Raw genomic sequence first — 22,083 nt, forward strand, 5'->3', positions numbered from 1 at the left:
CTGTACAGGCAGAAACCTTCGGTAAAGAAGACATCGAGACTTGTTAAATTCAAAGTGATGTGAATTAAACCTTTCAATACAGTTTTGCTATTCCTCCTAGCACTTGTCTACAATATGTATATATATATATATATATATATATATATATATATATATATATATATATATATATATATATATATATATATATATATCCAATATACAATATCAAGGCTCGCATAAGAGCTTATAAAAAACAAAACTGGTCTGTTCAGGAACTTGTGAAAACTGCTCAGCAATGTGTGTCATCCTTACTGGGAGGAAAAACTAGGGATTGCATGATGGACTACGTTCAGGCAAGTCTTCCTTCGGACGATGCGAGGACAACGTCATTGTTGTGAATGAACTCTTGCTTCAACATCGCCACATCACAATTCAGGAACTTGTGACAAAGTCAGGAATGCCCGAGTATCTATGATGAAGAAAGGTGATGCAAAAAAAAAAATGGGTATCACACGTCCTCAGGGAGGATCAGAAACTGAACCGACCACAACTATGTGGCAGAACTGAAGTTAATTTCAGCGGAGTGAAAAGGGCCAACTTCACTGCCTCCAAATAAAGGCCAAATGCCAACATGGGAGCATCAAGGTGCTTCGCATTATTTTTTATGAGTATATTGGAATTTTGCTAAACTGGGCAGTTTCACAGGGTATAAAAGTGGATGGAGACTACCACCATATGGGTTTACATCATCCTCTGAGACCTGCCGTGCACAAACAGCTTCTAGCTATTTGAACGATGCCATCCTTCACCATGACAATGTTGCACCACATGAAACACAAAATGTCTTTGACCTTTTATAGTTCTGGAAGTGGAAAGTTTTTCCTCACCCACCGTATTTGTCAGATTTAAATCCATGCGACTGACTTCAAGTTACAGTACTTCCCAAAATGGAAATAGAGTTTAAGAGAAGATGTCTTACAACATCTGCAATGACAGAGATACTTGGAATTAGATAAGTGATGTCTGTGAGAGGGTCTCGTTTTTAAAAATGAACGTGCTGCCTGCTTTGCTTGTCTCTTCCTTACTGGACAAGAAACCCCCTTCAGCCTCTCCGCACCCTGCAAAAAAACGCACGAGTGATGTCGCTGTTCCTGCCCCCACTAGTTTTCTCCCAACTCCTTAACCAATCCCACAGTAAAATTAAGGAGATAGATTTATAAAGCTTAATGAATTTGGTGTTGATAGAGTGCAGGGATGATGGGCCAATTGGATTCTCCTGTGTCCAACTTATTTGTCCGAGCAAGAATAAGCGAGAAGAACAATAGAGATGATCGTATCCATGTACTTTGCGTCAAGGGAAATTCAGAAGGAAGGTTTCTGTGTTAGTCGATAAGTTGGTTGATTGTTGGAAGAAGTGCGTTAAAGAGCATGGAGGCGATGTAGACTTATATGTGACATGAATCAAGTTCGTCAATGGTTCTAAGGCTGTTGTGTAGGTAGAATGACAGAACATTTAGGATGACCGTCGTAATCTTTCTGCTCTCGTGCCATGTTATCGATATTTCAAAAATGTACATAATCTAATGATGTCATTTCAGGATAAAATGTTCCGACTCAGCATTCTTCATGTTAACCAGTTTTCTGCCTTATGAGAAATGGAGACTTTTTGCTTCTCTAATTATACACATACCAGCTTGGATGGCATAGAGATACGCACACTCGCCTAGGTTCGAATCCCGACACAACTATAACCAATCATTCTGGTATTTCACAGGTAGAGTCATCAATATGTGTGGTGACCCTCGGATGCATGTTAAACTGCATTGTGTGTGTCCGTCTACCAGCATTAGTTTGTGGACGTTAAAGATCCCACGGTGTCCTTCAGGTGGAGTTGGTGAACTATCACCAGCATTCTGAACAAATTCCAAATTGCTGCCCAAACTTCCTGGTCAGAATGGTGACCCGACCAGGATTGTAAGCCAGTAACTGCTTTGCTAGCACCAACACTCTGCATCAGGCATGGTACACGATGACAATGACGATGACGATGATGATGATGATATAGACATCCACGAGCACATAGATCTCTTCATAAATCTGTTTAAAAACACAATTATAATTGCTTATTGAACAGCATCGGCCATTCCCAAAGCACAACATTATTTTTTTTAAACATATTGTCAATGATACTAATTCTACAACACCAGATTTGTTTTTAACTTTGTTTTATTTGCAAACCTCAAAATAGTTATTCACCTAAAGTAAGAACCTTATTAACTTGTAAGTAATTGATTGATTTACCGACTGCCTGGATCATCAGCTCGTCTCCATTCTTCAGAGGTTTCCGTTCTTCCTATTCTGCACGTGGGATCCTCAACGTCCACCAACTAATGCCAGCAGACAGGACGCCCAGTTTAACGTCTATCCGAGGGATGAATCACCCTACCTGTAAAATACCAGGATGACCGTTTGTAGCTCGGCTGAGATTGGAGCCCAGTCGAGACAGCTTGGAGGTGAGTGTGCGTACCTGGAGGCCATCCTGGCAGCCCAAGCAAGAAGAGGGATTCTCTTAACTTGTTTTGAGAGGAGGAGCTGGCAATTTCAACTGTTTCTTCTTTGCACACAAAAAAACCCAGCAGTCCCCCACTTCTCCCACCCTCTCCTTTTTTATCAATGCACCTCACTGATACATATATGTATATATATGTATATATATATACAAGATTGAGGCTCATGGGAGAATAAGTTGACAGAGGAATTGACAGCGGGGTAGTAGGGGCAACAGGTGGCCAGAACAAGCAAGGGAATGAACAAACAGGAAGCAGCAGAGGCGACGACAGGTCACCTGCAAGTCAGAGGATTAAGGTAGGTAATGTAGTGATAATGTGGGTAGAAAAGATCATAGGTATAGATGGGGGGATGACGTGACATGGTGGTGCAGCAGCCGCGTGAAGCCCTGGAAGGAAGTGTAGGCATGAACAGCCTCAGGTAAGGAAGGTTTTTCTGATAGTCTGAATTTTCTTTGCATAATCAGATATTTATTCTACTGTGGCACTGATATGCCGATAACGCAAGGCCCCGACGTATTTGGGTAGGAATTTAGAATGTGATTGGTACACAGTGAGGCGTTTTCTTCCCTTAATTGAATAACGTTTGCTCGTTGATCGCTGTACGGATTTCGTGCCTTTTGATTTTTACTTTACTACATTTAGCAAGCACAACAATTTGAATTATTACATGTACTGCACTCAAATACAACAACAGGGGCTGACAATTCAGCCTAGAATTAAGCACACTCACCTCTGAGCTGGCTCGCCTGGGTCGGAATGTCGACCCTGCTAGAAACTGTTATCTTGGCGATTCTCAGGCAGGACTGTGCATTAATGTGTGCACCGTCCTTTGAAAGGACGTTAAGCTGGGCGTCCCGTCTGCTGGAATTGGTTGGCGGATGTTAAAGATGTCACGGTGCGAAGAATAGGCGAACTGTTGCCAGAACCCTGGCCAAATTCCTGCTTTAACCTACAAGGGGGCACTGCATCAGCGGCACCGCTGCACCCCTGCGAGAACTGATGTGAACCTGCAGCCACGTGCTATATTAATTTTTCACTAACACTCAACATGTGTGTATATATATATATATATATATATATATATATATATATATATATATATATATATATATATATATACATATATATATATATACAGTCGAGGCTCATGGAGGAGCTAATAAGTTTTAAAATTGATTAAAAATGTATTTCTCTCTTAAATAACGGATTTCGTTACAAAGCTTCGTATTTCAACGTCGGACTCTTAAAAACAGCCATCCGTATTTGTTGCTACCTGTCACGGTCGGTTTCCCTCCATGACGTCTCACGTGTAGGTCTACGTCACAATGGAATGATGTTGGTGGGATGGTTCTCCGACGTAACCTTAGTGTCATGATGCCACATTTATCACAACTCACGGTGATCTACATAATATTATAGTTTCAAATTAATTTCTCACTATACCGTATCTTCTATGTAAAATCTCCTCCATGTTTACATCACTTTGCAAACACGTTTTGCTAACTTGTATCTCAGTTCGGTGGCTCGACCGATATAGGATCCAAGTTTATTCAAATAGCTCCGGTCTTAAGTAGTCACCACCAATGGGATAAACTCTACTACAATGGAGCTTCACGTTGAGCAAGCTGAACACACCCCCAAACCCCACCCAAAACCCCCAACACAAAATCCACACTTGTTTTGGGACGGTAAGATACTAAATGCTATGACATCTTTCCAAAAGAACAGGTTATTGTGGCTCCATTATTCTGACCCTCCAATATTCCAAATCCCTGCAGATTGATTACGAATTGGGAAGGCCATGGTAAGCCACGTCTGCCCAGTTATAGTTAGTTCCCTTTGAGCTCTCTGGTCTGAGTTCGATTCCCGACCTGAATCTAAACCGTCGGACTGGTGCTTCACAGGCAAGGCATTGGCATCACACGCAAAGTGTGCAGTGCCTCAAGTGGGCGTTAAGCCGGGTGTCCCTTCTGCTAGCACAAACTGGTGGACGTTAAAGCTACCAAGAAGTGTCTTTGGCGAAGAGTAGGTGAGTTATCGCCGGCACACCGAAATTTTTTTTTCCCAAATCCCTGCCAATAAATAGCACCTTCAGTAGAACCTCAGGCCTGGCCAACCGGTTCGTGAAAGAATTGGGACAAAAATGTATTGGCCAACCCGACAAGGTGGGAATAATTGGTGCCGTTATGGTGGTAGTAGTAGCAGTAGTAGTTATAGTAGTAGTAATAGTCGTCGTAGTAATTCCTCACCTGCCCTCCACCCTTTCATCAGGTCCATTTTTCTCTTGGCGTGCCCTCTTGGTTTTCTTGACCTTCCCTTGTTGTGCTCATTTCATTATTTCCCCATGGAGCAAGCCTGCATTATGCTGGACCCATGGACCACCCAGGGTGTTCATAGGCCGATATCACTCCAGCAAGACTGTAAAACCTGAAATAAAATAAAATAAAATAATAAAAATTGCTGGATCACTCACCAGCAAATTTCATACCTCCAACCTCCTATCCTTGCTTGATGTACCTCAAAGTTTTTATTCTCACTCACTTCGTGCTCAAAAACAACCGACCTGTGGCTGCACCTGCCGACAGAGTCACCACCGAAACCGAATTCAGATCAAACATCCCGCAAGCCGCCCTCGAGTCGTGAACGGCGTTGTTGTCATCGAAACCCGACCGTACCTGCATCACGGAGCTCGTCACATTGACGTTGTTTCGAACAACATCGTGTGTACGTCTTTACGTCATCACGTTCGCCGGTTTTATGTGTGTAGTGCAGCTTCAGAGCAGAGCCCATTAGAGTAGTAGTTGAGCCCTCCCCCCCCAACTTGAAACCTAGTGGAAAGAGAACTAGACAAATAGACAGACCCAAGCAACTTCAATAAATATGGTGTTTAATGAAAATAAATCAAATATTTACTATGGTAATAATTCAAAACGGGATAATAATGAAACATGAGGTACATTAAATCTAATGTCGAGGCACCTCCACACAGACTTTAATACAGAAAAGGAGGCAGAATAAATAAAGGGAAGATCCTCCCTTTCTCTCGGCACTTAGCTTCGGGTCCAGAAGTGATCTTCGGTAGCTTGAGGCCACCAAACTGCTTCGTCACTGTGCATGAAAATGCGCCCAAAATGGCGCCCAGCCGCTCTCTGGGCGAGCAAACATTCAGGAAGCAATCCGGGTGGCAATACTCATCACAAGGGCTTAGAAACTGCTGTGCAACTTCTTTCATCGATAGCGCTCGCCGACGCCGCTGCTCTGCCAAATGGCGCCGTCTCTTTCCCCAATGGCACAACACGAGGCTTCGAGGCTGGTCTCACATGATACAGCGAACAGTCCATGGCCAGCGTCTTGCTCCACCACACGAGCCAATTCGCCTCAGCATGAACACAAAAATTGTGCAGCCTTCTTCGCCGTGTCGAGGGATAAGCCAGCCGTAATGCCCTTCTCTTTCAACCGCCGATCATGCCTCTCTCAGTTATGTCCTGCTCCGAACCTTCGTCTCGACTGCCTTCTTGTCGCCAAACACAAGACTCTCTGTCTAATCTCACTCTCCTCCTCTTCTCTCTGATGTCATGCCCGTAAATCATCCACTCTGGGGGTGTAGTTTCACCAGCCATCACCCCTGGAGGTGGGGCTTTCTGCCTACTTTGATGTGCAGCTCGGTTGTTGCTGTTTTAAGGACGTGATCCCTTTTTCTCGCTGGTCTTGAAATGCTAAAACAAAGGAAAAAGTCTCAGGGGGCAATTACATTCTCGGCAAAATTATCCTTAAACCATACCTAATTTAACACAGCACCACTCCCCCCCCCCTCCCTGTGTGGTGACAAGTAACACTTAAGCTCACAGTTTCCCTCCTAAATTTACATTGAGATGTCTCCTATACCACTTCCCTGGCTCTACTACAACAAGGGAATAAATAACACAGGTGACCCTCGTATAACGTGGGAGATGCGTTCCCGCGAAACACCACGTTATCCAAAAACGTGTTACAGAGGCAGTATTTAACATGTAAGAATCTGGGTTATGTTCCAAACGTGGAATATTTCAAACTTTTAAAGTTGAAGACCAAAATAAAAACCTCAAAAGAGCAGTAAACGGTGTGTAAATAAAACACAACAAATAAAAACATTAAAATGAATTACTTTTTAAGAAGTGTTACCATGATTGTGGTTGGATAGAGTACATATTGCTTGTGGCAGGCTCATTCAGGTGTGACAGGCTGTCCAGTTGAGGTTGAAGACTCAGAAGATGAAATGGAGGCTGATTCACTTTGGATTTTTTTTTTTTTGAAGAACTTCATGATGGAGACTTGAGTGGCTGCCTTCCTTTTCTGTTTGTAGACCTCCTTGTAACATTTCAGAGCATTCTGCATCTCCCTATACACCTTAGAACTTCTCATGCAATCGGGATCGTGTTTGTCAAAGATGGCCATGGCTTCATTGACCAATTTGAAACCTTTAGCCATGACATTCATCGTGAGGGTTTTTACAGCATCAACCTCCTTAGGATTTGATTCTGATTCTTCCCTGATGCGCTCCTCCTCCAGAATCAGAAGATCTTCATTGTTCAGCTCCTCCCTGTGTGAGAGAAGCAAATCCCCAACATCATCTTCGCCAACCTCCTCAAATCCAACTTGCAGGACCATATCCACAATCTGTTGCTTTGCTTTGCTGACTTCAGCCTCTGTGAAACCTCTAAACTCAATCACTGCCTCAGGCCAGAGTTGATGGAGATGGAGATTATGTCGATTAAAGTGTGGCTGGGCATAGGTTTCCAATCCAACTGGAAGACAACTGGAAATTGCTCGGTCGCAGAATGATCTGCAGCAGCAGCTTCCCCAATCAACTTAAGATTGTGGAATGCATGGCGACTCTTGAAGTGCTCGAACTACCCATGACTGGCAGCAAAAGCCACTAGATCATTGGTATCTTTGGTTAGATTGCCATGCAAGCTCCTGGCCTTCTCTTGAATGACCGTTCAAGACAAGGGCATGTTCTTTTGGTTCTGATTCTCTATCCACATGGTCATCATCTTCTCCATTTTCTCAATATCATCAGGTCAAGATCTTGCAGTTCTGGTAACACTGAGACACATTGTTGTCTGAGTGCTCTTATGGATTTTATCATGATTGTCACAAATGGTTCTCACTGTAGAATCAATAAGTCGCATCTCTCTGAATATCAATGCAGTGTTAACCTCAATCAAACTTATCTAAAACGTATAATTTCACTTCCAATGAATGAGACCTTCTTGACTTATTTTTTACTTGACCATTATCTCCAATGCCACTTGATACACACTTTGCAGCCATAGTTTTGGCCGCTGTGAGTGAATGACTTGCTAAGAATGATGGCACATGAAAGACTCACTCAGGATGACGGAACATGAAAGACTCGCTCAGGACGATGGAGTATGAAACACTCACACTGGATGACTGAGCGCGAACAACTCACTCAGAATGACAGAGCACGAACAACTCCCTCAGAATGATGGAGCTGGAACAACTCTCTCAGAATGAGGGAGCAGGAACAACTCACTCAGAATGATAGAGCACCAACAACTCGTTCAGAATGACGGAGCACAAACAACTCATTCAGAATGACGGAGCATGACCAACTTGATCAGAATGACGGAGCACGAACAACTCGCTCAGGATGATGGAGCACAAACGACTCGCTCAGAATGACGGAGCACGAACAACTCGCTCAGGATGACGGAGCACAAACAACTCATTCAGAATGACGGAGCACGAACAACTCGCTCAGAATGACGGAGCACAAACAACTCGCTCAGGATGATGGAGCACAAACAACTCGCTCAGGATGATGGAGCATGAACAACTCATTCAGAATGACGGAGCACGAACAATTCGCTCAGAATGACGGAGCACAAACAACTCGCTCAGGATGATGGAGCACGAACAACTTGCACAGGATGATGGAGCACAAACAACTCATTCAGAATGACGGAGCACGAACAACTCGCTCAGGATGACGGAGCACGAACAACTCGCTCAGAAAGACGGAGCACGACCAACTCGATCAGAATGATGGAGCACAAACAACTCATTCAGAATGATGGAGCACAAACAACTCACTCAGGATGACGGAGCACGAACAACTCGCTCAGAATGACGGAGCACAAACAACTCACTCAGAATGACGGAGCATGACCAACTCGCTCAGAAAGACGAAGCACGAACAACTCGCTCAGGATGACGGAGCACGAACAACTCGCTCAGAAAGACTGAGCACGAACAACTCGCTCAGAAAGACGGAGCACGAACAACTCGCTCAGAATGATGGAGCATGAACAACTCGCTCAGAATGACAGAGCACAAACAACTCGCTCAGGATGAAGGAGCACAAACAACTCACTCAGAATGACGGAGCATGACCAACTCGCTCAGAATGACAAAGCACAAACAACTCGCTCAGGATGAAGGAGCACGAACAACTCGCTCAGAAAGACTGAGCACGAACAACTCGCTCAGAAAGACGGAGCACGAACAACTCGCTCAGAAAGATGGAGCACGAACAACTCGCTTAGAATGACGGAGCACGAACAACTTGCTCAGAAAGACGGAGCACGAACAACTCGCTCTGAATATCAATGCAGCGTTAACCTCAATCAAACTTATCTAAAACGTATAATTTCACTTCCAATGAATGAGACCTTCTTGACTTATTTTTTACTTGACCATTATCTCCAATGCCACTTGATACACACTTTGCAGCCATAGTTTTGGCCGCTGTGAGTGAATGACTTGCTAAGAATGATGGCACATGAAAGACTCACTCAGGATGACGGAACATGAAAGACTCGCTCAGGACGATGGAGTATGAAACACTCACACTGGATGACTGAGCGCGAACAACTCATTCAGAATGACAGAGCACGAACAACTCCCTCAGCATGATGGAGCATGAACAACTCTCTCAGAATGAGGGAGCACGAACAACTCGCTCAGAATGATAGAGCACCAACAACTCGTTCAGAATGACGGAGCACAAACAACTCATTCAGAATGACGGAGCATGACCAACTTGATCAGAATGACGGAGCACGACCAACTCGCTCAGGATGACGGAGCACGAACAACTCGCTCAGGATGACGGAGCACGAACAACTCGCTCAGAAAGACGGAGCACGACCAACTCGATCAGAATGATGGAGCACAAACAACTCATTCAGAATGATGGAGCACAAACAACTCACTCAGGATGACGGAGCACGAACAACTCGCTCAGAATGACGGAGCACAAACAACCTGCTCAGAATGACGGAGCACAAACAACTCACTCAGAATGACGGAGCATGACCAACTCGCTCAGAAAGACGAAGCACGAACAACTCGCTCAGGATGACGGAGCACGAACAACTCGCTCAGAAAGACTGAGCACGAACAACTCGCTCAGAAAGACGGAGCACGAACAACTCGCTCAGAATGACGGAGCATGAACAACTCGCTCAGAATTACAGAGCACAAACAACTCGCTCAAGATGAAGGAGCACAAACAACTCACTCAGAATGACGGAGCATGACCAACTCGCTCAGAAAGACGAAGCACGAACAACTCGCTCAGGATGACTGAGCACGAACAACTCGCTCAGAAAGACTGAGCACGAACAACTCGCTCAGAAAGACGGAGCACGAACAACTCGCTCAGAATGACGGAGCACGAACAACTCGCTCAGAATGACAAAGCACAAACAACTCGCTCATGATGAAGGAGCACAAACAACTCGCTCAGGATGATGGAGCACGAACAACTCGCTCAGAATGACGGAGCACAAACAACTCGCTCAGAAAGACTGAGCACGAACAACTCGCTCAGAATGACGGAGCACGAACAACTCGCTCAGAATGACGGAGCACGAACAACTCGCTCAGAATGACAGGGCACAAACAACTCACTAATAATGATAGAGCACACACAACTCACTAATAATGATAGAGCACACACAACTCACTAATCATGATGGAGCAAGAACAACTCGCTCAGAATGACAGAGCTCGAGCATCTCCCTCCGTATGATGGAGCACGAACAACTCGCTCAGGATGACGGAGCACAAACAACTCGCTCAGAATGACGGAGCACGAACAACTCGCTCAGAAAGATGGAGCACGAACAACTCGCTTAGAAAGACGGAGCACGAACAACTTGCTCAGAAAGACGGAGCACGAACAACTCGCTCAGAATGACGGAGCATAAACAACTCGCTCAGAAAGACGGAGCACGAACAATTCGCTCAGGATGACAGAGCACCAACAACTCGCTCAGAATGACGGAGCACGAACAACTCGCTCAGAATGACGGAGCACGAACAACTCGCTCAGAAAGACGGAGCACGAACAACTCGCTCAGAATGACGGAGCACGAACAACTCGCTCAGAAAGACGGAGCACGAACAACTCGCTCAGAATGACGGAGCACGAACAACTCACTCAGAAAGACGGAGCACGAACAACTCGCTCAGGATGACGGAGCACGAACAACTCGCTCAGAATGACTGGAGCACGAACGACTCACACAGAATGACGGAGCACGAACGACTCACACAAGGTGATGAAGCACGAACTACTCACACAGGATGATGGAGCATGAACGACTCACACAAGGTGACAGAGCACGAATGACTCGCACAGGATGACGGAGCATGAATGACTCACACAGGATGACGGAGCACGAATGACTCGCTAAGAATGACATAGCGTAGTGGTGGTTGTTGTTGTTGGTGGTGTTGAATTAAATCTGCACTGTCGCAAGAACACATTATCAGAATACAAGTTATACGAGGGTCACCTGTACTAGTTATATAAATAAATTAATGTATTGTATGTTTTTTGTGGGGCCCTGGAGTTTGGGCACTGGACAAATGTCTTGTTTGTCCTTTCCTTAATCTTGCCCTGCTTCGTAGTCTCATATGAGGAACTTTATGAGACATGTTCAGGTTTCCCCCCTTCCACGGTGAAGCACAAACAGCATTGTGGATAAACATAGACAAAGATCCATCCCTGCGCGCTCACGTATCCATAAATCTGACGTCACAAATCACAATATGACTTGTCGTATAAAATGATGCACATTCGGTAAGATCACTCCCAGGTAGTTGTTCAGTGCGGTGTACAGTATACGGTATAGTCCAAATAATGTCCTGAAACATCCTTGGACCCGGCGATGTTGAACGCTTTGTGTGGTGCACGCAGGTCTCTGGCCCACAGCGTCCCGGCCCCTCCAGAGCTGCCGCATTTGAGCGGTGCGTCGCTTTGTTCATCACTGCCCGGCCTATCGGGGGGACAACGCAAGCTGTGCCAGTTTTACCCCGACCACGTGAGCAGCCTGGGTGAAGGTGTGCGCCTGGCACTGCGGGAATGCCAGCACCAATTCCGTGAACGGCGCTGGAACTGCACTTCGCTCAATGACGGCTACGTGTTCGGAGCCGCTATGGAAATCGGTACGTGGAGCAGTTCAGCTGCTACGTCGGGACGAATTGCTCAAATTGAGTTACAATATGATTGACTCGTTCAAGAGGCATCTGAGTGTCGGCCCGTGCACACGTACTCGGTCGACCTAAAGATGCACACCTCGAACCTGCCATGCTAGTCACATCGCATATTATGTTCTCAAGTTTTCTGCTGCTGATTGCCACGAATTTTCTGATTTTTTTTTCACTGTCTGGAATGAATGAATGAATATAAGGCCACAGGTGTATTTAAATGTATTCAGTTTGTGGGGTGAATGTTTTGCGCGGTTAAAGTTGGTCGTGCAGTAATTGTTGGTTTATAAATAATGCTGATATTCCACCTTGGTTTTAAAATGTAATGAGTTCCCTGCCAAGTGTATTCATTACAAACTGGCAATTTGGTCGGATGGTTGAACATGCTTTTCTTTCCCTGCTTGCTGCTGTGGGTTCGATTCCCACGATTACTTGCTCTCACCAACCCGCACTTGGCAAGAGTTGCGCGGAAGCCAACCACCTCCCAACGTGGTTTCATGGACATCTCGGTACTGGAGTGGACTGGAACATGCTGTAGATAGATAAGGTCAAGGTGTGGCTTATCAACTTACCAAAAATGTGCATACCAACTTCGGAGCAAAATAGCACAGACAGGTGAATCCTTTTCTGAAATATGACGTCACGAACAGACATTACCGAAATTGGTATTTTTCTATATAGCCCTTAAACAACAACTTTAGCCTTTTAACAGAACAATCAGCTTTACTTTATTCAAGAAGCTCTATTTTTGTGTGCGTGCGTGCGTGCGTGTGTGCGCGTTGGCTGTTTTTTTGGCCTGCCGCAAGCCAATCACCTTATGGGTATTTTCTGCAGTAATTTAAGGGTCAAGTAAGCAATCTGATCAATTTCGCACCTGGCTAGTGCAGTCAGCCTAATTCTTGGAGTGTGTATTTTAAGGAATTTCTGTAACTCCGTCGGTCCTACAATTATTATTTAAATTTATTATTTTAATTTCTTTTGAGAAAAATTTCCTATAAAATGAAAATGAGAAATCAACACGAGCATCGCATTAATTTTCATCGAATTCTAAACAGTATTTCTCAATAGAAATTTTGCTAACGCTGCATTGTAGTATAATTATACTACAATTATACTACAATATAATTATACTACAATTATACTACATAATTATACTACAATTATACTACAACTAACCCTAACCCTAATTATAATTAAAAAGCGAGGGGGAGGGGGGTGCGAGGGATCGAACAAAGGTCCAGTTTCAAACTATTCCCATTATGTCGTGGGTAATCATTCCTCGCCAAATATCCTTCTTACATCCAGGGTGGAAAATCCAAAATGGTGTAGCCAGTTGTTTTGGCTGTTTATATAATTTTCAGGTCACTGAATAGGTGGTTGTTTTGGCAGACTATCAAAATGCTCATATTAAACCCATGAATAATGTCTTTATAGGGCTTTATAATGTATGCGAGCACACCATGAAAAGGGCGTTTATCCACACTGCAAACTTCGCTTCGGGCTGCGGGTTAGCATTACATACGCAGGAATCAAGATTAATCGTGGAATGTGGTTATTTAACATTAGGCTAACCAAATCGAGCTCGAATATTTGATCCTTTGTAAATCCCAGGCCAAACATATATAGCTTTTTCTTGTATAATCGGGCTCCTGGAATATCCTGAAAAGACCTGTTTTTCTTTCTTTCCTCTTTTTTTCTGGCACCCAGGGTGCATTGTATCTTGTGAAGTTAAAGGAGTACTGGCAGGATTGCCTCGAGGTATGCACATTCGTCTATAAGCTGTCTAGCCTGGGTTTGAATCTCGGCACAGCTATAAACTGTCATCCTGGTGTCCCGCAGGTAGGACGATGCATCAATGTGAGTGCTGTCCTTCGGATGGACTGGACGTTAAATTGGGCATCCCATCTGCTGCCATTAGTTGGTGGACGTTAAAGATCCCACGCTATCGTTGATGAAGAGTCGATGAGCTATCGCCGACTCCCTAAAATAATTTCTAATTCCTGCCCTGACTTCCTGAGTCAGAGTGATTTATTATCATTTTTATTATTTTTCCCTATGGAGTCTATGGCTACTAGTTGCTGGGAGGGCAGCTGTGCCACTGATGCAGTGCTATTCCCATTATATAGGGGGGTGGGGGTAATCATTGCTCGCCAAATATCCTTCTTACAACGATGGTAGAAAATCCAAAAATGGTGTAGCTGTTACTAGTAAGCTGGTACTCATTTTGCCGACCTCGGAAGGATAGCAGGCTGAGTCAACCACCTGGTGCTATTTAACAGCACGACAGGGTCTCATACTCAAGACCCTCAGATCTTAAGCCAGCCACCTTAAACGTTAAGCTAACACCAGGCTTATAGTCAGTGATGACCCGACCAGGGTTTTAACCAAGTAACTGCTTTGGCAGCACCAACACTCTGCATAGGGTGATGATGATGATGATGATGATGATGATGATGATGATGATGACGTCAAATGGGCAATTGTTAACACCAGAATTAATAGCAATTGCTATTGAAATTGTTTTCCAACTTATCGTCGAGGTACCTTGTATGCCGCTTTACTTTGAAATATGACGATGAATGAAGTGACTTTTATGATACAGTATCAATGCTGTGTCGTGTCACAAAGGTGCAATCTCTTTATGACGTACGCATGAGGGCGCAAAATGATTTTTATTGAAACTGAGAAAAGGAAGAGAAGAGTGGATGATAGGACAGAGGGGTGGGAGATAAAAAGGGAATGGAGTTTGCGAGGAGACATGGCTGTGGGGTTCCAATGGAGGGACCTTAACATTGCAGAGCAGGTGGCTTCTTGACACAACTTGATATATTGTTTTTCCTTCAATAATATTTGCACAGCAGTAAAACACGCGAGGTTTACAGATTCACACATCAGAGCAATGAACATGATTGACTCCTTCACCGTGCATCACCTGAGGCAAGGTACAATGTCACCGGTGCTTACAATTGATTACATTTGATCCGAGAAAGCACACGAGATGCCTCGTTTTGGGGAACTGTTCGACTTTGGAAATGCTCAGTGTTGTCACACAATTCGCCCCACCATCCTGCCGAGGCCATATTTTAGTATGCTCACAAATAATTGAACCATAAAATGGTTGTCTGCGTATAACGGCAGATGTTCTGGGAACAATAATGTATTGTAACATGAACACAGTGGACCGAATGGTGAGGTTGTAATGAGCAATGATGCAAGTTATTGTGAATACCATCACTGTACTTGTTTCACTCTGATGAGAAATTATCATTTCTCATTGTGTATTTAATGACATTTTATCCCAAGCCCTCAGATACCTCATTTGAGAGCTCAGAAGCAAGGGGAAGTTAAGCAGGCAGTCCTGTCTCTGAAAATGTGGCTACAACGTAGTATAGAGGGACAGCGGGGTGATTTTAATACAGGGATCAGAATGGAGGGGGGATTCTGATCAAACGAAGTATTACAGTTGGGGAGGTCTCGGCTCATCTTCAAAATGATAATTCGCTAAAACAACGGTAATATGGAGTCCGATATGAGAGAGAAGCCCAAAATCTCGTTTGCACATTGCTCTGGTCACACTGCAGTTGATAGTTGGCGATAAGATGTGTGAGGTCAAGGACTTCACAGATGCTTTCAACTCTGTTCAATAAATTAGATTATCAACAAGCCCCCTTCCCCCCCCCCGCCCCCAACATCGAGCGAAACAAACAAATTGAAGCTTCACGATCGACTATACACTTGAAGGACACTCGGTTGAGCTCATACCTCCACCATGCAATACCTGATCCAGCAGGACATATCGTGTCCAATACATTTTTTAAATATCATGTGACATATCGTTTTTGGCCTCAACCCTCAATGCTAAAGAATCACTTTACAAATTAAAAAAATTCTCATATCTGAATCTGGAATCAGGTCTTCACCAAAATCGAATAAATTTCTCCATGTCACACACCCAACATGTCCACCAAGTTTTGTCCGAATCCGTGCACAAGTTTTGAGATATCGTGTTATATATCGTTTTTGGCCCTCTCTCTCTCATTGGTGAAAAATCATTTGAGAAATTAAAAAAAAAATCTCGTATCTGGATCTGGATCTTGACCAATAATCGAATCCATTTGTCCTTGTCACACATGCAACCTGTCCACCGAATTTCATCAGACTCCGTCCATAATATATTTCGATATCCTGCTCACAGACAGACAAACAGACAGGGGTGAAAACATAACCTCCATCCACCTTGGTTGGCGGAGGTTAGAATGGGGTCTGACAGTAAATCATGCGTCATTGGCGTTGTTGATTTCTTTTTCACAATGACAGATAACACTGGTCTGCATCATTTCAGAGGTCTAGGTTTGCTCAACGGTCCCCACATGCTTTTTTGCATGCTGGATTCAGAAATGTATCTCATTTCGCTCAATCAGGTCAAGTCTTTCTGTCAATGAAAGTCTGATTTTGAATTTAAAAAATGCTAATTAAAAAACTAAAATTGATTTTTTTTTTCCTTAAAATTGAGATAGCATAAAAACTTGACCTGATTGAGCAAAATGAGATACATTTCTGAATTCAGCATGCAAAAATCATATTAGAACCGATTAGAAAACCTAGACCTCTGAAAAAAAAATATTTCAAATGCAGCCCAGTGTAATCTGTCCAACAACGAGTATAGCAGCACGCGTTTATCAGCCTCCAGATGGGTGGAGATCACGGTTGGTACCACACTGGAAAACAAAGGATCTGACTCCAATTAGCATGTGTTTGGGCCTCCACATGTCAATAGGGGGGGGGGGACTCTTTGCCTTTCTCTAAACCTTGCCTTAACCCAGCTTACCTGAAGGATGAGATTGCCTGTGCTATGCGAAACTGTCACAGCAGCTCCACAGCATCTTAAAACACTCAAAATGCATTATCACCGGCTCTGGAATCATGTGTGAACACTCTCAGAGTGAGAAGCTTTCCTGGAAAGGTGTGCTGCTGTTGAGGCCTCGATACACAATATCTTGTAGCAAGGTATTATGTACACATTTAGGACACGGGGGACCAAAAAATGAAAGTCATTGTATGATTAAGTTTTGCATATCATTTGTTAGCCAACATCATGGGGATTCAGGATCTATTTGGGCAGAGCTTAATTCTTCCTCTTTCTATTGCTCTGACAGGGTCAAAGCTCTGACCAAACTAATATCTTAGGATTAAAAGTGCGGATTTCTTAAAAACGTTACGTACTTCCTAACGACCTTTGATGTTCTGTATACTGAACACAAACTGGCCTTTGGTTCTTGATTTTTAGATCATAGGGCCATCTTGGTAAACTTATCCTATGGTTATAAAATCAAGCTTATCGCGAGCTACCAGTAATTTTGTAGCAGCTTGGTAAATGCAATTTGTTACGTACTTCCTAACATTTTTGATAGCCTGTGTTTGGATAAAAAACATGCTTTGTAAGCAACTATATCCATAGGACCCATAGCAACGTATACATTTTCTGAAAGCACAGACACTTGAGCATTTTATAACATTAAGATTGTTTATCTTATTAAAACTGGGTTAAATTTCTAAGCTTTCTCCTCATTTAGGACCACAGTGTACACAATTACATGCTACAAGCCCAATGGAATTTGCTCACAACTTATTTTTTAGATAAAAAAAAAAAATGCAACAACTTTTTTTTTTTTTACGCATCTTCATGCATACATTCTACCTTTTTAGCTATGCTACATTACTTCATCATCCCACGTGATGTCATGCAGTGAGCTGATTTGGCTGAGGCTTTGACGAGGTGAGAAAAGTTGCATGAGAGTTTCCAAAGTGAGAGGAGTCCTATATTTTTTGCAACTTGTCGGCAACTTTCATAAACATTGCATCTCCCAGGATACACTTGCAACCTTTTGTTGTGCAAAAAACAAGTTGCGGACAAATTGCATAATGTATACAGATAGTCCTTTTAAGTGAGGAAAATGAGTTGCTCAGATAAATCATGTTTCAGAAGTGGGTCAAAGTTTTGGTATTACTTTTGCTCATACCTACAACAGATGCCACCAGTGAACGTTTTGCAACCGCACTGCACAGGGCGAACACCTATTTGAGGTCAGCAATGACAAAGCAATGACTCAACCGCTGTATGTGCACAAGGAACCGATTGATTCCATCAACCTGATAGGTATTATAAATGCGTCCAGTGTAATGGTTAGAGCGTCCAGTCTGAGTTCAGTCTGAGTCTCGGAGGTCAGTGGTCCAAACGGTGGTTCAAACCCTGGCTGAATCACAACAGATACTTGAAAAATGGTACGTGCTACTTCCTTGCTTGACCCTCAGCATTAATACAAAACGTAAAGAGTATGGACAAACAGCCATAGGTTGGTAGCCATCGCATGGGCTCAATGGCCTTGTGCATTGAAATTCCTTTTCAGAAAACTCGTGTTATTATTATATATAAAACAGACAACCAGCGTTGGACGCTTTTCCAAAAAATATCTAGTGTAAAGTATCTGGAGCACTCACAAGCATCGCCGAGGGTGAATTTTTCAAACTTCAATATTGGGATGCATTTCACTGTACTCGATGTTCATCTGAGCAAAGTAACCTCTTTGGCATTTATCGATTCGTAGCAATTTCAAGGTGTAAGGTAGCCTAGCTTACCTTACACCTTGCTACATTACACCTATGATACTAGCTACGCATAGTATGTAAATTAAGTAAATGAAGCTATTTGAGTGTACCAACACCTCCCTCATTCAGTGATGGGTTTTTTTTTTTGAAAATTGAATGATAAAACAATGAGGGAGTTCATTTTCATTAGATGTTGATTTTTTTTCTCAGTAAGTTTACCAGTACGTCTGATATCAGCACAACTCAGTCATTTGTCATATTTACAAATTCACTTCTTTTGACAAACAGTCTAATGATACCGTACAAGCATTCAGGTTCCACGGTGCATATTTTTTTTTTTTAAAGAATCTATCAATGTCCTGAGAAGCTTTAGTCAGTTTCTTGAGAATGCAATTGATTTTTGTGCTTTTACAACTCGTGTGTGTGTGTGTGTGTGTGTGTGTGTGTGTGTGTGTGTGTGTGTGTGTGTGTGTGTGTGTGTGTGTGTGTGTGTGTGTGTGTGTGTGTGTGACACTTTCATTGATGTCTGCTTGGCATGATCAAATAATGAAAGTGTTTGTGTTATGATACTGAACATCAAAACAAGCTCTCATCACCTCTGTCTCTGCAGCATCGCGAGAAGCGGCCTTTGCCTACGCAGTGAGTGCGGCCGGAACCACACATGCTGTGGCACGTGCATGCCGCGAGGGCACGCTCGGTTCATGTGGCTGCAGCCGGGCCGCACGGCCTCGCCAGCTCCCCCGGGACTGGCTTTGGGGGGGCTGCGGAGATAATGCAGATTATGGGTATCGATTCGTGCGGGAGTTTATCGATGCTCGTGAGCATGAGGGGCAGCGCTCTGGCCGTGCCAATGCCCGCCGCCTAATGAATCTGCACAACAACCAAGCTGGTCGCAGGGTGAGTGGAAACGCACACTTTCTAGCTTTCATTAAAGTTGTTGCCTTTGTAGTATCATTGAGTGCAGAGACTGCTGTCTGGTCTGATTTGAACCGACAGTTTTCGTTGTAGGAGAGGCCAGGTGAAGCTTCTTGAGGCATGAAGCTGTGCAGGCATGTGGAATTGGTCATGGAATGTTGAGCCAAATGGATGTTTTTGTCCTCTCAGTATATTCTCTCTTTTTTTTCCCCCAAAAATGTCCTCTCAATGTTGGTCCGCCATTGTAGATTTTTAGATTCCCGACGGTTCGATGAGATGTTCCATTGAATAGAATCATTGCTTAACTTGTGCCTGTGTCATGGGAACTGGTCCTTCATTGCAGCAGTGTAAAGAAAAGGTAATGACGACTCTGAATCTGTCTTCAGGCTGTTCTCAATTCCGCTGATGTGGCGTGCAAGTGTCATGGTGTCTCTGGTTCGTGCTCATTGAAGACCTGCTGGCTGCAGCTTGCAGATTTCCACAACATTGGAGACATTTTGAAGGTCTTTAAATGGAGCCGCCTTCGTGTTTTTCTTCACAAGCTTTGTCTGTAGCAACTGTTTGTCTGTCTCCTTTCATTTACTAACTCACATATCACCAGTTATTGAAGAAAATATATGCCTTGTCTTCTTCATCTTGCACATGGCAGCTTGGCTGCCGGGTAGCTATCATTTTGTCAGGACGCGGCTACGCCGTTGATGCATTGCCCCTACACCAGTACACTGGTACTCATTTCACCGACGTCGGAAGGATGACAGGCTGAGTCAACCCCACCTGATGTTAATTCAGCAGCCAATGGGGCTTGAACTCAGAACCGTAAGATCCCAAGCCAGCCACCCTAACCACTAAGCCAATACCAGGCTTAACATACCTTGTCAAGGCTCATCTGCATGGGCGGACCATCCAAACGATAAGTTTTATCAACTCTGAGTACAAAGCTGTATGGTAGAATCTCGTGAATAAAGTGTTATGATTTGAAAATAGATCAGTTAATAACAAAGCTGCTGCTGCTGCTTCTTTTTCTTCTTCTTTTTATTTCTTGCTCCCACTCCCTTGAAGGCCAACTTTTTTTATTTATTACTTTTATCCTCACTCTCACATTCCACTCCATTTCCTCGATTCCACAATGCATTTTCTTGTTATTTTGAATCAAATTTCACATGTTTATTCCATATTCTATGTTTGTTAATTGATAGATTCCAGTGTTATGTCATTACCTCTGGCACCGAGGTTGGATGGAGGTTCTTTTCACCTCTGTCTGTTCACCTGTTTGTACGTCTGAACAGGATATCTCCAAACGTTGTCGAAGGATTCGGATGAATCTTGGTGGATAGGTTGGGTGTGTGACAAGGAATCATTGATTCAATTTTGGTGAAGATCTGAATCCGGATAAGAGATTTTTAGATCCTCGTGGAGGATCTCTAAGTCTTTCTCACGTTGTTGTTCTTCATCTTCTTCTTGTGGACTTTTTTGTTTCACAGCCTACAGTTTTCACCGAAACTTCCCGAAACTTGGCGTATATATGTAAAAATACCCTGCGCAGCCAGTAACGATCTCCGATTTTAAAAATTCCTCCTAGAAAAAAAGTTATGACGTCAAAATATCTCCGCTAATGGAAATCGCCTAAAAAATTATCTCTGAAACTCGGCAAGCTTTTTGAATTCTGTTTGCGGGAATCGAACAGGGCATTATCAGAGATGAATTACCGCACATATGATACATCACTATGATGTCATATCAATTTTGATGACATCATTCATATTTTTTGACATTTTTTGTTTCACAACGCAGTTTTCATCGGATCTTCGTGAAACTTGCCATGTATATGCAGAAAGCCCACGCGCAGGCAGTAACCATCTCCGATTTTGGAAATTCTGCCTAGAAAAAAAAGTTGATGTCATAATATCGCCGCTAATGGAAATCACCTATACCATTATCTCTGAAACTCGGCAAGCTGTTTGAATTTTGTTTGCGGGAATCAAGCCGGGCATTAGCACAGATTATAATTTATCGCAAACCTGATACATCACGATGATGTCATAATCGTTTTTATGACGTCGTCATTAAGAGAACGAGGATCTTAGCTCATTTGAGCTTGTTTTTTTTTTTCAAGTGATTCTTCAACATTGGGAAAGCCTGGTGTTGGCTTAGTGGTTAGGGTGGCGGCTTGGGATCCCTGGGTCCTGAGTTCAAGCCCCGTTGGCTGCTGAATTAACACCAGGGGGTTGACTCAGCCTGTCATCCATCTGAGGTCGGCGAAATGAGTACCAGTGTACTGGTCCCGGTGTATGCCCCGGTTTGAATAGGTATACCATATCCCTGTGTGTCGTAAGAGGCGACCAGGGTTGGCGTCAGGAAGGGCATCCGGCCATAAAACATTGCCTCAAGAAAAAGCCAAACCCCTGCACAGCAGGGAAAAATGGCTGTAAAAACGGTCATTTATATATTTTCTTCAACATTGGGAGATCGGGCTAAACCGATATATAGCACAATATCTCAAAAATTT

At 43.5% G+C, this 22,083-nt stretch overlaps 1 protein-coding gene across 1 annotated transcript in view; it reads left to right on the forward strand.

Moving 5' to 3' along the window:
• The window catches only part of LOC147018365 (protein Wnt-5b-like), a 49,756-nt gene that overhangs the window by 15,180 nt on the left and 12,493 nt on the right, over nucleotides 1–22,083 (forward strand). Inside the window, exons 3-5 of the mRNA XM_085897945.1 lie at nucleotides 11,767–12,014; nucleotides 19,273–19,559; nucleotides 19,964–20,080. Of these exons, the coding sequence (XP_085754071.1) occupies nucleotides 11,767–12,014; nucleotides 19,273–19,559; nucleotides 19,964–20,080 (652 nt within the window). The remainder of the gene's footprint in view (nucleotides 1–11,766; nucleotides 12,015–19,272; nucleotides 19,560–19,963; nucleotides 20,081–22,083) is intronic.

Source organism: Eptatretus burgeri, chromosome 10 (assembly GCF_056783735.1).
Source record: "Eptatretus burgeri isolate ZD-2024b chromosome 10, Ebu_testis_v1, whole genome shotgun sequence".
In the NCBI taxonomy this organism is placed as follows: Eukaryota; Metazoa; Chordata; class Myxini; order Myxiniformes; family Myxinidae; genus Eptatretus; species Eptatretus burgeri.